The following is a 16,023-nucleotide window of genomic DNA, read 5'->3' on the forward strand; positions in this document are numbered from 1 at the left end:
ATTTCTCAGAGTGAATCACGTGGTCCAATAGACGATCTTCTTCTCGGCGCTGACGTGCGTCGGTCCGTCACGTGACCCGAGAGGAATGCGAACAATGCAGCGGACTGTTCCAACTGTGAGCTGCTTTTTCTGCTCCAGAGTCTGAAGGGAAGAAGAAAATGGAGGCTCGTTTCATCACATCCACACGGTTCCTCCGTCTTCACCGAACTACAACCGACAAACGGGCTTAAAGAACACAAAGTCGTCTTTTCGAAACTGGGATTTGAACTCCTCCGGTCCTGACTTATTCTTCTTCTTCTTCTTCATGGTGAGGTGAGACTTGTTAAAGGGGTGTCGAGGGGAGTGGTGGTCTGAACTTACTGCTGAGGAAAAAGTTCCGTCATGTGTGTGTCTGTGTGTGTATGTTTTTGGGTGTTTTCTTTACGGTTAACGGGACTTTAATATTAAGCTCCGTTGTTTCGTGCACGAGGAATGCTCTCGTGTTGCAGAGACAGTTTTGGGGGAAAAGTCCACGAGACGTTAAAAAAACCCACAAAAAGAGAAACAGGGTTTTCCAACGGTTCTCACCTCCAGGGGCTAAAAACTACACAGACACCATTTTGTAACGGTTTTTATTAAAAAACAGCCTTTTGTGGAAATAAACTTCGAATAAAGTCTGTTTTATACTAATTTAAAAGTAATGGCAGTTAATGCGGATGTTGCCATGTTTGTGCAGAAGACCCTTTTTAATGTAGGGGCCCCAGAACTCCATGTTAGGGACCACACAGTTAAAACACAGCTTTAAATGTGCTTTTATTTCAGAGTTTCAGTGGAGATTCTGCATAAAAGGAACATTTCTTACAGCACAACTGTTCTCTATTAATACACACTTAATTCTTAATAACATACTTGTTTTAACGTACTCTAATTTGTTTGTTTACCATATTTAATTCTAAATATTCCTATTTTCTATTATTTAAATTGTCTTATACTATAACACTGTTATTGTTAGGCACTAATCAACAAGTCTAATTCCTGTATGTGTAACGTATTTGATCAATAAACTGTTTATTATTCTGATAACTTCACAGCGGTGACATGTGTTTTATTAAACAGGCTTTAAAGAGACATAAACAGCAATAACTTGACTGTATTCACTTGAAACATGTTGTATTTGGGGTGAAACGTATAAATAATACCAGGATGTAAGTACACATAAAGTTTTTTTTAAAGCCTAAAGGCCTGCATATTTTGGCACTGATACAACCATGTGTTCCATTCAGGTGTACTACTACTACTACTAATACTACGACTACTACTACTACTACTACTAATACTACGACTACGTCTCTCTTTCTGTTTGACACTCAGTTTATTTCTTTACTTTAACCTCTGTTAGTTCAGGTGTTTGGTTTTGTTAAGAACTCACCTGACGGGTTGTTATATTTAGACTATATGTATATATGTGTATACATGTACACACTGAGGCTTACAGAGGCTGTGGAGTTGCAGTCCAGCCGACGACACACAGATGTTAACAGATGTTGTCTATTTAATCTGTGTGATGTGTTTTTATTTGTATATAACCAGGAACATAGAATAAAACAAAATATCAAATAATCAAACTCTGTGGTGTTAAATGATTTAGACTGTAGACGAACTTGTAGATTATACTTTAGTTTAACATGTGTCTTCTGTTAACGTCACACAGAGAATATATAGATATGTTAAATTCATCTTTCTCTTTTTCACTGACCCTCATGTCTCGTTCACGATGAACTCATTATTTATTCATGAGCACATCTCTGGTAAACACAAGAGATTTAAAGTTCTGCTGTTGATTAAACCAACTAATCAACGAGTCATTTAAATAGAATCACGCTGGAATGTCTTTGGTCGACAGCCTTAAATGTTACCAAATATTACCGAGATACCAGAGCTTATTATAGCCATGTCGTATTGGGAGAAAAACAAGCAAACAAACGATAATTAAATATACAGAACTGGAAAAAGGAGGAAGTGGAGCGAGTAGACACAAGAATCAGTTTTTAAGATTTAAAATCTTCTAAATAAGAATTCAGCAACAAGACAAACTATGAGATGTGATTTTAATTATTTCAGCTATTTGAAGATGGTTAAAAAATAAGTTTTATTTCCATTTCCTATCACTTTAGTGAAGAGTTTTCTTGGAGCAGACTTGTATTTCTAGGACACCTAGTGGCCGTTAGAGGAACTGCAGGTTGCATTGATTCATTCCTCCAACAAAGAAGTCGTCTTGTTGGTTTGTTGGTTTGTTTCTCTGCAGGATTACAGAAAAACTAGCGTCGTGATTTTTATGAAACTGTGTGGACGAGTTTAGCACGAGACAAACTTCAACACTAAGTTTTAAAAGTAGCCGCCATAACTAAAACCTTATATTGCGAGTAGTTCAGATACTATGTAGTTATATGTTATCTTAATAATGACAATATGACATGAAGGAATAAAATCTCCTATTGGTACATGCAGCGTTGTCTGGTTCTGACTGTAACAGCAATATTTAAATATCACCAATGCAACAAATATTTAATATTTATTACATATTTAAAAAGTGGTTCCCACTGATGGCAACCAAAGGACAAAAACCATAATATTGAGCCCTGGAGCCATTAAACCTGACGTAATTCTGACCGCTTTGGCAGAATATCCAGACATGAATCTGAAAACGTCACATTTTTTTACAGTAAAGTTGTCAAAACAAGTGGAACTGTTTTGATCCACTTGCAGGTTAATCTACCAGAAAGACAAGACTTAAAGACTCTTAGTGACACATGAAGATGTGTTTTTATGAAGTTTGTTGTGTTTTTATGAATATTTTGAGCCTATTGTCAGGTTGAGCGTGGTCCCATGTGGGGTCAGAGGTTAAGTTGAGTAGAGATAAGGCTCAGGTATGTATCGGTGGAGGTCGGGGGTTAAGTGTGGAGGTATGTTGTGTTTGTGAGTATGAGTTGTAGTTTTATTTCTTGTAAACTTTAAAGACGTGCATCATCCGCGTATCTTGTTTGTTTTTTGGTTTATTTTGGTCGGACTGTCCCATGATTCACTGCCGCTGTGAGTCGACTTGTAGTTACTTGTGGAATGGAATGCTCACTGGTCGGACGCGGCGCCCGAAGCGTCGCAGGAATGGAGGCAAGAGATGCCAGAGACGGGGCAACACACCACCCACCAACAACTTAAAACAAGACGTTTCCCTCTGCACAGTTGGATGTGTACACACAGTGAGGGCTGTGTGCTTCCTAGAAACAGCCCAAGGGAGGGAAGTCTGCCAGGAAGGGGGGGGGGGGGCGGGTAGTTCAAGGGCTTCTTGTGTTCGGCTGCTTTGGTGTGACCGCCGTGATATGGTCGGGATTTGTTAATGATAATAAGTTATTTGTAACTTGGTAAATTAGTGTAAAACCACATGAAATAACCAAACCAGTGTTCATTGTAATTCAATTTTTTTCCGATCTTTGGCATTACAGTAGACCAAAATGCTCACTTTAAATTCCCATTTAAAAGCTTCACGTTATGACCCATCAAGTCCTAGTTTTTACAACTTAGTTTGTCGGAGAAATCACGTTTTATTTAATGTCAGTTTAGCGTTTGGTGGATCGCTCTGAACACTGAAACATCTGTGAGCTTCAGCCGCTCATTTTCTATAAATAAGAAGCCGATCGGAGGCTTGAATCACAGCGGCACCGAGTTTAAAACGCGTCATTGTTGCAATAATATTCTAGTCGTGCAAAAATTGACCCAAAAATGTAATAGAACTGATTTTCGGGGTTGTTCATATGTCACGTATTCAGTTGTCATCAGTCTACGGTGAATTGATGGAGTGAATAGTTGTAGAATAACATGTTTTCGATGAAATATCACAAATTGAAGGTTTGTTTTGGCTGCTTTTTCTGACGTCGCACGCGATGTGTTGAAGGACGGGGGGGGCGGTGGGGTTAAACTTGTGCAATCGCTGCTATGCATTGATGGGGTCCGGAGGAGGGCGGGGGGGCAGGTGGTGTTTTATGACCCAGAACATTCCTGAATTCTGCTTTAAGATGTGCACCAGTCCTGAATCCAGGTTACCGGTTTCTACCGGTTTCAAACTTTAAACATTGCATTCTGTAAACACGTACCGAAAATCAAAGTTCATATTTTGACATGAAATGAAGGTAACGCTGAGTAGAACTTGTCTTTAATACCAGATAACAATAGCAATGTTTATTTCTAAAGCACATTTTGTACACAGGGGGGAGTTCAGTGTGCTTTATCCAAATATACAATGTGATGTAACCCTCTGAACATCCAGCAGCTTTGGGCCACAACAACCATGACTACAAGTAGAGAGAACTAGAACATGTCTTTAGTGCAGAATAACACAGTTATGACGTGAATGTCCTGGTCTATTCTGAGGTAACATCACGTCTTCAACCAGAGGAGTGTTGGCTACCTTTTGTTTTACATGTTATAGAACATAGGTTTAACCTTCCTGGTTCACTTCTACATTCTTCAAGAAATAGATTCCTGGTTGAACGATTATGACTCGATGCACAAAACTCAATAATCTGACATTTTAAACTCTATTCTCAACGTTATGATCGCCTGCAACAAGTCGGTGACACCGGGATGTCCGTTCCTTACTGCTGCCCCTGAACGCAACGTAATACACGTTCTAAACTAAACACGAGCAGAGTTTTGGTGTTTGTTGAGTATAACAGAGGGATTTATTTGAAGAGAAGTTTGTATTATTTATTTATAATAACAGCAGCTTGTTATGTCACATGACTCAGAACATGCTGACGTGTTTTTACTACGAGGATGTATTTTTATTTATTTTCTTGTTGGTTCTCAAGATAATGGAAGTAGATTCATCTGTTTTTTTTAACAACAAATATGCATATATGTTTTAAAAATAGCAGATAGGTACATGAGTAAACTAAATTACGTATATATATATTTTTGATGCATCGATTATCGTTTTCATAATCACATCGTAGCCGTCTGAATTGAGTCGTGAGGTACAAAGAGATTCCCACCCCTCATGTGAACTGTCCTGAGCTTACTTTTTATTATTAAAAAACCCAAAATATAACCATGAACATGATACATGTCAGCCGTCTTATCCGTGCTCTGACTCCTTCTCTTCCTCCACAGGCGGCAACGACCGGCAGCATCATGGTTTGGCTCCGCGGGGCCCTCGTGACCGGCTGCATCTCCTGGAATAAGCTGGAACCAGAGCCTTGAAAAGACGCAACATGGAACGCCTGTAGTACCGCACCATCATCATCATCATCATCATCATCATCATCATCATCATCATCATCATCATCATCAGGAATCACAAAGAGAGACTCGGAGGAAGCTTCACTGTTTAGGGTTAGCAGCTAGAAGAGGATCTTTGTGTTTCCCCTCTAGAGGAGCACTGAGGCCATGAGGCCCAAGACTTTCCCAGCGGCCCCGTACGTGGGCAACACCCGCCAGAGGCTCCAGGAGATCAAGGAGGGTCTGAAGCAGCCAGCCAAGCTGGTGAGCCAGGCCCTGCACGGGGGGGGCAGCTCCCGGACCGACGGCGGCGGTGGTAGAGGCGCCGACTGTAAGAGCGGGAAGGACGCCGCCAGCCGGCAGCAGCAGCAGCCCCGGCCCCCGCAGAAGTTCAACAACTACCAGAATGCACTGCGGGAAATCCGCAGGTCCCTCATGCCCTTTGCCAACGAGTCGGGCCCGTCCTCCGGGTCGGGACACCAGGCCGGCACCGGGGAGGTGAACCGGCAGATGCTGCAGGAGCTGGTCAATGCCGGCTGTGACCAGGTGAGAGAGAGAGAGTGTGTGCGTGTGTGTGTGTGTGTGTGTGTGTGTATGTGTATGTGTGTGGATGCTAGTACTCCTTTTGATTCTGCTTATCGGTTCGGTTCCTTTTAGAAAAGCCTCGCGAACAAAGAAGTCGGGTATTAAATGCATCATAAAGAACTATTTCCTCACGTGAGGATTTTTAATCCTCCGACATGTTCAGGGTTCGTTCGGTAAAAACAGTAAAGTGCAGCATCCATCGTACATTCTGGAGCTCAGGACGGGACGATGAAGCTCAGTTTACACTCAGCGTTGTGAAGTCGGCGGGACGTAAACGCGCCAGAGAACTACAGAATCCCGGCCTGCGTGTCGTGTGCAAAAGGCTCTGGGGTTTGGTCGTGCAGCTCTGAAGTTTTCAGACACGACTCACAAATATTCACTGATAAAAACACTATCTGAGGTTTCTATGAGCTAGCCGTTTTGTATCTTTTTATCCTTATCTCTTTCCTTTTCTCAAGTACGACTATTGGTATCTATTAAAGAAGGAATTTCCATTTTTTAGGATTTTTTAAACACCTCCTATTAGATATCAGTAGTCATACTTAAAAAAGGAGATAAATGAGGATACTCAGCTTCAGCACTATAGAATAAATCCTCCCTGCAGGTTCATTTTAGACACCGAAGCTCCTCCGGTACATTTCAAACATCCGTCAAAGACGACAGAAGAAACTCATACGGCAGCCATTTCCTCGGCTTCGATGCCGGCCGGTCGGCCTCCATTGCTTCCACCGTTTGTGATGAATGGACCCGAGCGGAGCGGAGCGAGTCGCTGCAGACAGGAAGTGAACATTCAATGGTCAGCAGGGTGGAACAGTTCCTCCTGCTGCAGGCGAGTCACCACCCAACATGTCGCCTGTCCTCCTCCTCCTCTGGTTCTCCGTCGATGTGTTCCATGAAACCAATAAATATCAAAGAATCCAATACTTTACACGACATCAGAATAATAATATATATATATATATATTCCTAAGCTGGCATTGCACCCTCAGTGAACGTAATATAATAATAATAACACGGCGGTGCAAGATGGCGATCTCCATGGAAGACAATCCGCTCCACATGTAGATATAAACGGCTAGTTTCATGTTTTATACACCGATTAAAACATAGTTATGAATATCATATCCAATATCAGCCAATAAATCCAGTGTGATAGATATATGCCACTACTGGACTGCCTCTGATGTTAAAGTGTTGAATACACACCTCATCACCTGTACACACACACGTGATCCTCAGCCTCAGGTTTCAGGCCACCAAACTGAACATTTTATTGATTTTCAAACATAATCCAGAGCTGCTGTCGATCAGCGTGCTTGAACGCCCCTCACCTAATATTTCTCCCTCGACCTCTTCTATAAGCAACTCTTATTCGTTCAGCTCTTATCTCTATCAGCTAACCTCATCCTCCTCCTCATCCTCCTCATCATCATCATCCTCCTCTCCGTCTTCTCCGGCTGCAAATCACAGAGCAATGCTGCTCGTTACATAACGACCTCTTTCTTTTTTTTTTTGGCTTCTTTAAAGGGAGGAAATGTTTTGGAGGGGGGGAGCGAGGGTGTGGTGGGAGGAAACGAAGGGAAGGAAGGAAGGGAAGGAGGGGTGACCTAAACTCACAGGCCTGTTACTGTACGTACAGGACAGAACGTTTCTGTAGCGATGAGGAAGGATCCTGTGCGTTAGTGTTTCCTGACTTTCCTCTGATCACTCATCATTTCTTTAGTAACTTCCTCTGAAGAAGTTACACTTTCTTTGGCACATTGAGGAGGAGGAGGAGGAAGAAGAAGAAGAGGAGGAGGAGGAGGTGCAGGTTTTTTTTATGGCTCTCTGTGTGGAAACAATGCAAAGACGTCCTTCATACGAGTTTGATTTCCTCGTGCTGGAGTGAGTTTCAGATTTAGGTCAAAGAGACAACGAATATCCCAAAAAGGCGTGCGTGTGTGGCTTGTAGGCGTGTGATGGAATGTGAGCGAGAAACATCTGTCGCCATGGCAGTCAGGGTCACTAGGCCCGCCTCCACACACACACAGTCCAAGAGAGGAAGCGTGGAACAATAAAAAGCATTGTTACTGTGTTTTGATGGTTCAATATTTCTCTAGTGACCAGTGACACATGGAAGCCTTCAAGGAGACGTGTGAACACGTCTCACCTGCAGGTGCACCTCCGCCTTGTTGGTACCTTTAAACACTTAAAGTACCTCATTACAATCTGACTGCAGACGTTTGTCTCTAATCCTTTTAGCTCCACACTGTCAGAAATGCTCCAAAAATACCTCCTGTTGCATTACTAACTTAATATCTTACATAATTATCTTTTGTGTCATTAAAGCAAATAAGGAATTAAAAGCAGGAGGAAAGACGAGGTAGAAGGACATAATGTGACATTACTGGGCGTCTCTGGCAGCCAGCACTCTCTACTGGCTACTCAGGAATGCAACACGCACACGCACACACACACACACACAGGAAACTGAGTATGAACAGTGGTGTGTGTGTGGATGGTCAGTCTTGGGCTCAGGGACATGGTTATGTGTGTGTGTGTGTGTGTGTGTGTGTATGTGTGTGTGTGTGTGTGTGTGTGTGTGAGTGTGAACACGTGGATGCAATGGGAGGGGTTGACAGCAGGCGTGTGCACGCTGTATTTACACCTATGTAGACGCACTGTGATGGACACACACACACACACACACACACACACTACAGAGGGCGTAGAGAGTGTGTGTCCGTGGTATTTCCTGGCTGTGCCCACTGTTGCTGCGTGGTCCGACTTTTAAACCGTTCATGTTTAACAGATGACGCTGGTCATCGTCAATCCAGTAATAAGTTCAGGAAGTTGCTAAATGCATTTTATTTGACCCTGTTGTTGTGACTCAAGGTTCCTCTGAGTGATTTATCATCAGCAGCACTTTGTATCCGTCGTAAAGGTTTAACATCAGGAACCATGTGCTCAGGTCTCCTGCTTCTTCTTCTACGTCCGGCAGCAGCCTGAATGTGGTTTAAAGGACTTTCTGATGGCAGAGCAGCGGAGAGGCCGTCGCAATAATCCATAAGTCATAATGCATGTGTTGACATGGCTGCAGAGCACCAGTTCTTTGATATCTATGGTGTAAAACTACACCTATAACAAACTGAAGATTGCTGATGATTATCCTAAAGTTACTCGAGGAATCGGCTCGTGGCTTAAAGAAGACAACTGTGAATGACGATGTGATAATAACTATAAGGAGGCGTCTCGGTCTGAGTGAGAAGCGTTTAGGTTAAATGAACACAAGAAGAGGACTGATCGGCGTAGTTAAAGGAATGCTCCTCATGTCTCCTCCCTCACATTTTTGCCGCTTCGTCTCCGGCGTACATTACACAGCAGCCGACCAACCGACATTTCTCACATAGGTGACCTACATAGCCGAGGGCCTCTACAGCGAGCCACCTGCTGGAGCCAAAGCATGATGAGTGTGTGTGTGTGTGTGATGGAGGAGGCAAGTAATTAAATAAAATAGAGTTTTACGTGAAGAATGAGGAGAATTCAATCTGCAGAGATCTTAAAGCGAAGTTGTGGAAGCTGCTCGTCCACTCCGTTAACTTTGTGGGTTTTATGAGATACTTTAATCAGTATCTGTTGTGGATAATATTTTGAATATCTCCACCACTTTACCTTGTTGTTGGATGGGAAAGATGCTGTCTATGCCCTCTTTAAGACTCTGAAGAGACTGAACTGTTTCTTTGAACAACACTGAACTGTTTCTTAAAATAATATTTTTATTGTACTTTTATTTCTATGAGTTCTTGTGTTTTGACACTAAGAAACTCTTCATTTGTTAAATGTAAATAAGGAGTTGTTATAGTAAAGTAAGGTACTGTAACTGTTTTGTTTCTCAGGAGATGGCGGTGCGGGCGCTGAAGCAGACAGGAAGTAGAAACATTGAAGCGGCTCTAGAGTACATCAGTAAAATGGGTTACCTCGACCCGCGCAATGAGCTCATCGTGCGCGTCATCAAGCAGACTTCACCAGGTATGAAAACACTTTCTCTGCACTATTTATATTTACTTCATGTGCTTATTGATCCAGTTACTTGTTGCAGCAGAAGATATATGTTGTATTTAAAAAAACACACAAACATAACAGAGATATAAATAATATTACAATACAGGAAGAGGCAGAAAACCCACTGGGCTTATTTGAAGCCTTCATCTCTATAATAATAACATTTCACAATATTATAAAGAACACAAAATTAATACATGGAAGATATGACTATGTAATATTGATGACAAAGTATTTTAACAATAGTAATGCTACATGTGAGTGAAACAGCTGTGGATAAAGTATAAAACCTGAAACAAGGAGTACATGGACAATACTACACAAGGAAAGCAAATAGAAAACAGCAATTAAATACTCTTTTAAGATCTTGTTCCTTGTTTTTTAGGAAAAGCGGTCATGCCAAACCCGATGGACCACCGGCCCCCGTTAGAGGCTCCAGGTGAGGCAGGTGTGATGCCTCAGTACCACCAGATGGGGGCTCCCATGTACGAGGGGCCCGGTGGATACGGCCCCGAGGGGGAGATGCCCAGACCTTACATGAGCGCTCCCCCCGTGATGAACTACATGATGCCTCCGTCTGGTACGGCGCAGGGCCCGGCCATGGGAAACCCGATGGGTCGGCCCCCCAGCATGGGCGCCTATCCGCCGGTGATGGCCGCCCAGAGCAACCCGGCCAATGCCATGTACCCGCCGGGGGCCCAGCAGAAGGGCTACCCTTCTATGGAGCAGCACGGACCCATGATGAGCTACACCGTCCCCGGCCAGCCGCTGCAGCAGCTCCAGCCTCAGCCACCAGGGGGCCCCGTCCCAGGCCCCCACTACGACTACGGCCACGCCCGGCCGCACATGATGGAGCCGGCCGGCTACGGAGTCAAGAGGACCGCCTCCTTCCAGAACAAGATGGCGCCGCCCATGGGCCAGAGTGTTCCTGGAGGAGGAGGGTACCCGGCTAACCTGTACCTTCCGCCTCACTCCCACCCGCGCCAGGCCAGCCCCACCTCCCACCAGGTCCACATGATGTCCCGCTCTCCGGGCGACTTCTCCGACATGCCGCAGGGCTTGATGACGCCCTCCAGGGCCAGCCTCAACCTGGACCTGTACGAGCTCCACTGGGCAGGGCCTCCGGGAGCCGAAGGGGCGCCTCAAGCCAGGCAACCTCAGGGCCCCTTCAGGGGAGAGGTGCGTGTGCCCAGCAGAACCAACTCCTTCAACAGTCGCTCCGCGGGGCCCAATGGCGTCCGGCCCGTGATGGCTGCGCCGCCGCCCACAGCTGGTAAACAGGACCCCTCCCTGGGCCCTCCGAACACCATCACGGCCGTGACGTCCCCGCCCATCCAACAGCCGGTCAAGAGCATCCGCGTGATGAGGCCGGAGCCCAAGACGGCCGTGGGGCCGTGTCACCCCAGCTGGATGACTGCTCAGGCCCAGGACGCCGCGGAGCCTCTGGCCTACATGCCGGAGGAGACCTACTCCCATGAGCCGGCGCAGGAGCAGCGCTGCCCGCCGCCGCCTTACCCCAAAAACCTGCTCATGGAGGAAGGAGCCGGGGTCATGTGCGGAGCCCAGGACCTCGGCTCAGCGGCCAGAAGCAGCGGCGGGAGCGCAAAGGCCGAGGAGAGCCAGCAGGTGAAGGAGAAGACGAAGACGGGCAAAGGAGAGAAGATGGTGAAGGACAAGAAGCAGATCCAGACGTCGCCCGTTCCCGTGAGGAAGAACGGACGAGACGAGGAGAAGAGGGAGTCGCGCATCAAGACCTACTCGCCCTTCGCTTTCAAGTTCTACATGGAGCAGCACATAGAGAACGTGATGAAGACCCACCAGCAGAAACTGAACCGCAGGCTTCAGCTGGAGCAAGAGATGTCCAAGGTGAGACCAGCCAGGAAGCAGTGAGATGACGGTGATGTTTGAGTCTTAAGTGTCTTCATTATTGAACGTAACCTCTGTGTTTTGATGCCCTGCATATCCTGTAATTTGCGTCAGTGTTTCTTCTGTTGAGTCATGACTTTGGCTTCTGCCCTTTGACCTGCTTTAAAGTGGTCGAAAGGCTTTCTTTAGAGCAGATACTGCGGATAGTTCTGTAACAGGAACAGTTCAAATTGACAGCGAAGCTCAGGGCCACATTCCTACGTCACTACCGATCACACGAGTACATTTAACTTGTTTTCAAGTTGTTTGTTTCGTCACATCCTTGTGTTCTGTCCCAGGCCGGCCTGTCTGAAGCAGAGCAGGAGCAGATGAGGAAGATGCTGAACCAGAAGGAGTCTAACTACAACCGGCTACGCCGAGCCAAGATGGACAAGTCCATGTTTGTCAAGATCAAGACGTTGGGCATCGGGGCCTTCGGTGAAGTGTGTCTCACGCGTAAAGTGGACCTGGGAGCTCTTTATGCCATGAAAACACTGCGCAAGAAGGACGTCCTCAACCGCAACCAGGTGAGCTAGTTCACTGCTGTTCACGTGTGAAGAAGTTTGTGAGTTTGTACCAGTTACATAGAGAACTTCATCACTTTTTACCATGTGTGTTGTACGGGTGGAATGGTATTCATGGTTCAGTACGTACCTCGGTTTTAGGGTCACGGTTCGGCAAGTACCTGAATCTTTGGATCGCGGTACGGTGTGTACCTCGTTTCTGAGGTACACACGTCAGTTTTTGGGGTCATGGTTCGGTACCTACCTCGGCTTTTGGGTCGAGTTTCAGCACATATTTAAAGTTTTTGGGTCACAGTTCAGTAAGTACCTTGTTTTTGAATCGTGGTTCGGTAAGTTTTCGGCACAATAGAGGAAACTAAGACGATGCAGAAAATGTAATTTGTTCATTCAATTTTTGAAAAATGAACGTTCAAGTTGCTCATCGGCCATAGTTCTTACTTTAGCAGTTAAGGTACTTAAATACAGGCATATTGTCAATGAGAAATGAATCAATAACAAAAATAAGACCGAGCACAACAGCGATACTCTAATCTACAGCATTGGTTGCTTTGGCTGTTCTGTTACCGGTCAGTTTTTTGTTTGGTTCCACTAATCGACACATTCTGGTGAAGCCGTCGTAAAGTAAATGTTTGAAGTGTATCCACGGATAAACCAGTTAAACTGTCAGCGTTTAGTTAACCGGGCTAAACCTACTGGTATGCTACAGCTGACCACTACTGGTGTGCTGCCGAAACTCTGCGGGTGAAACTTGCGCTCTAGAATTCCTGAACCGAACCGAACGTCTTGCACAGAACGGTTTAAAACAAATACATCGTTACATTGTATTCGTATTGAACGTTGTACTCCGTCTGGTGCAGGTGGCCCACGTGAAAGCGGAGCGCGATATCCTGGCGGAGGCCGACAACGAGTGGGTGGTGCGTCTCTACTACTCCTTCCAGGACCGCGACAGCCTCTACTTCGTCATGGACTACATCCCTGGCGGAGACATGATGAGCCTGCTCATCCGGATGGGCGTCTTCCCCGAGCCTCTGGCGCGCTTCTACGTGGCGGAGCTGACGCTGGCCATCGAGAGCGTCCACAAGATGGGCTTCATCCACCGCGACATCAAGCCCGACAACATCCTCATCGACCTGGACGGACACATCAAGCTGACGGACTTCGGCCTGTGCACGGGCTTCCGCTGGACGCACAACTCCAAGTACTACCAGAAGGGTGAGGCGGCTTGATTAATATCTGTGAAGGTATAACATGTAATATTCTCTTCCATCACAGTTTTACCTACTTCTTACTCATTTATCTCTACTAGAGAATCATGTTTCAGACACTATTAAAGAGAGACGCTGTGTGTTCTCAATCAGAAAGGTGTCGGGTGCTTCTGGAGACCTTTTCTTCCCGTCCAGCTCACCCAGACGTTGTTTGTGTTTCTTCCTGCGTACGTTTTAACAACATTGTCGTCCCCCCCCCCCCCCCCCCCCCTCTTCTTCTGCCTCCAGGGAGCCACGTGAGACAGGACAGCATGGAGCCCAGTGACTTCTGGGACGACGTGTCCAACTGTCGCTGCGGCGATCGGCTGATGTCGCTGGAGCAGAGCGCCAACCGGCAGCACCAGCGCTGCCTCGCTCACTCTCTGGTGGGAACGCCCAACTACATCGCACCCGAGGTGCTGCTGCGCAAAGGTGGGGCGAGATGTAGCAGAGACGGTGTCTGAAATAAAGTGTCGGCTGGAGTTTAGATTCAAAGGCAGCCAATGTTCGTGTTGGTATCAGAGAGCAGAGATGAAGCTAGAAGATGGACCTGCAGGATTTCAATGTTCTGTGAAAGCTTTACACCTGTTGAGACAGGAACTGATTTAGTGTTTTTTCTTTGCATTTGCCACCTGATCATTTCAGACATTGTGGTACATAGTGGTTTGTTTGATTTGGCCTAATTTCTTTACTTTGAAATTTTGAATTTTAAAGTTAAGCAAACATGGTTAAAAAAAAAAGGTTTACTCTCGTTTTTTATTTTTATTTTAGGCATTTAGTTTAGTTTAATATTATCCTGGATACCCGGGGTTCTCTCCATTTGTAACTTCTGGTTGTTAAAAAAAAATAGAAAAAATACACTGGACTGTAAATATGTTTTAAACCGCTGTACGCTATAAATAAAATACTCTGCTTACCCTGACCCATCAATATGGTTTAGGTTTAATTGAACCATTTGGCAGTACCTCTGCCTCCACTAGATGGCGGCCTGAAGCCACCACTGTGTGAGAATAACTGCTTTATTACATTAGAGTAAGAACGAGTCCGTGAAACTTTACCGTCATAAGGAACGTTAAATCAGACGTCACAGTGTAACAACTTCTACCCCGCAGTACTCGTGCAGTAGAGTTCATCAATATTTGGACTCATTTGTTGTATATTAAAAATAAGACATTAACTTTAATGTTTAAGAGCTGACAGGGAGCTTTAATTTGAGAGAACAGTAGAAGCTGTAGCCCAGGTTTTTGTCCTGTTACATTTTATATCAATGTGCTGATGTTTAGTAAATGTGTGTCTGTGCAAACACTTATAATGGAGGATTTGTGCTGACTGGTATTTGTGTGTTGTTGTGCAGGTTACACCCAGCTGTGTGACTGGTGGAGCGTTGGAGTGATCCTGTTTGAGATGCTGGTGGGACAGCCGCCCTTCCTGGCCTCCACGCCCACCGAGACTCAGATTAAGGTCAGTGAAGAAGAACGAGATCCCTGCTTTGATTTAGAATGACGGCTGTTTTGCATGTTTGTATGATTGTGACATGCAACAGAGTTTCTTCTTTAAGACTGACCTGAGAATAGTAGGTGAGCTGTGATCACCTCTTTGTGTGTCTGCAGGTCATTAACTGGGAGAGCACGCTGCAGGTTCCCGCTCAGGTCAAACTGAGCCCCGAGGCCGTCGACATCATCGGCCGTCTCTGCTGCTCCGCGGAGGACCGCCTGGGAGCCAACGGCGCCGGCGAGATCAAGGCCCACCCGTTCTTCGCCCAGATGGACTTCTCCAGCAACCTGCGGCAGCAGCCGGCGCCCTACCGGCCCAAGATCGCCCACCCGATGGACACCTCCAACTTCGACCCCGTGGAGGATGAGGGTGTCCCCGGGGCCTGGAGCGACAGCGGCGACAGCACCCGGGCGCTGGACACGCTCTGTTCGCCGCACGGGAAGCACCCCGAGCACGCCTTCTACGAGTTCACCTTCCGCAGGTTCTTCGACGACAACGGATGCCCCTTCCGCTACCCGAAACCGCTCGAGGCCAGCGCCGGCCCGGACGAGGTGGACGGCGAACACGATGACGAAGAAGAAGAGGAGGAGGAGGAGGAGGACGATGACGATGATGAAGAGGAGGGCGAGCAGGGGGAGGGGTGTGAGCCGGTGTACGTGTAGAGCCGCAGACTGAGCGGCGTGCGACTGTCACAGGTGTTCTTGAGTTGGACTGATGAACGTTGTCGTCCCCCCCCCCCCCCCCCCCCCCCCCCCTTTGTGGAATCTATAGCGCGTCCACAAACACAAACCCCCTCTGATCCGGGACCAAGAGACCACATTCTGTGTGGACGAGGGTGAAGAAGAGCCAAACCGTTCAGGTTGAAGGAGTATTTGTTGGGAATGTAAGATTGTTTTCTGGTCCCATTCCTTTTCCGAACCTTCGTGTCTTAAACGGACGACTGGAGCGCTGATCTTCTGACCGGAGTGGAACCCGAT

The 16,023-nt window shown here is 46.1% G+C and overlaps 1 protein-coding gene across 2 annotated transcripts; it reads left to right on the forward strand.

Annotated features, from left to right (window-relative positions):
• The first annotated feature begins 80 nt into the window (after positions 1–80).
• Positions 81–15,795, forward strand: lats2 (large tumor suppressor kinase 2). Of its 2 annotated transcripts, none has more exons than XM_076111401.1 (9): positions 81–312; positions 5,146–5,799; positions 9,714–9,846; positions 10,265–11,745; positions 12,084–12,311; positions 13,166–13,520; positions 13,802–13,984; positions 14,907–15,013; positions 15,163–15,795. In XM_076111401.1, exons 2-9 carry the CDS (start codon positions 5,422–5,424, stop codon positions 15,706–15,708), a joined length of 3,411 nt encoding a protein of 1,136 aa, XP_075967516.1. In that variant the 5' UTR covers positions 81–312; positions 5,146–5,421; the 3' UTR covers positions 15,709–15,795. The 2 variants fall into 2 exon arrangements, with proteins under 2 accessions (XP_075967516.1, XP_075967526.1); XM_076111411.1 differs by having other exon boundaries at positions 81–307.
• Positions 15,796–16,023: the final 228 nt, after the last annotated feature.

Source organism: Anarhichas minor, unplaced genomic scaffold (genome assembly GCF_050575085.1).
Source record: "Anarhichas minor isolate MPS153535 unplaced genomic scaffold, ASM5057508v1 ptg000004l, whole genome shotgun sequence".
Lineage (NCBI taxonomy): Eukaryota > Metazoa > Chordata > Actinopteri > Perciformes > Anarhichadidae > Anarhichas > Anarhichas minor.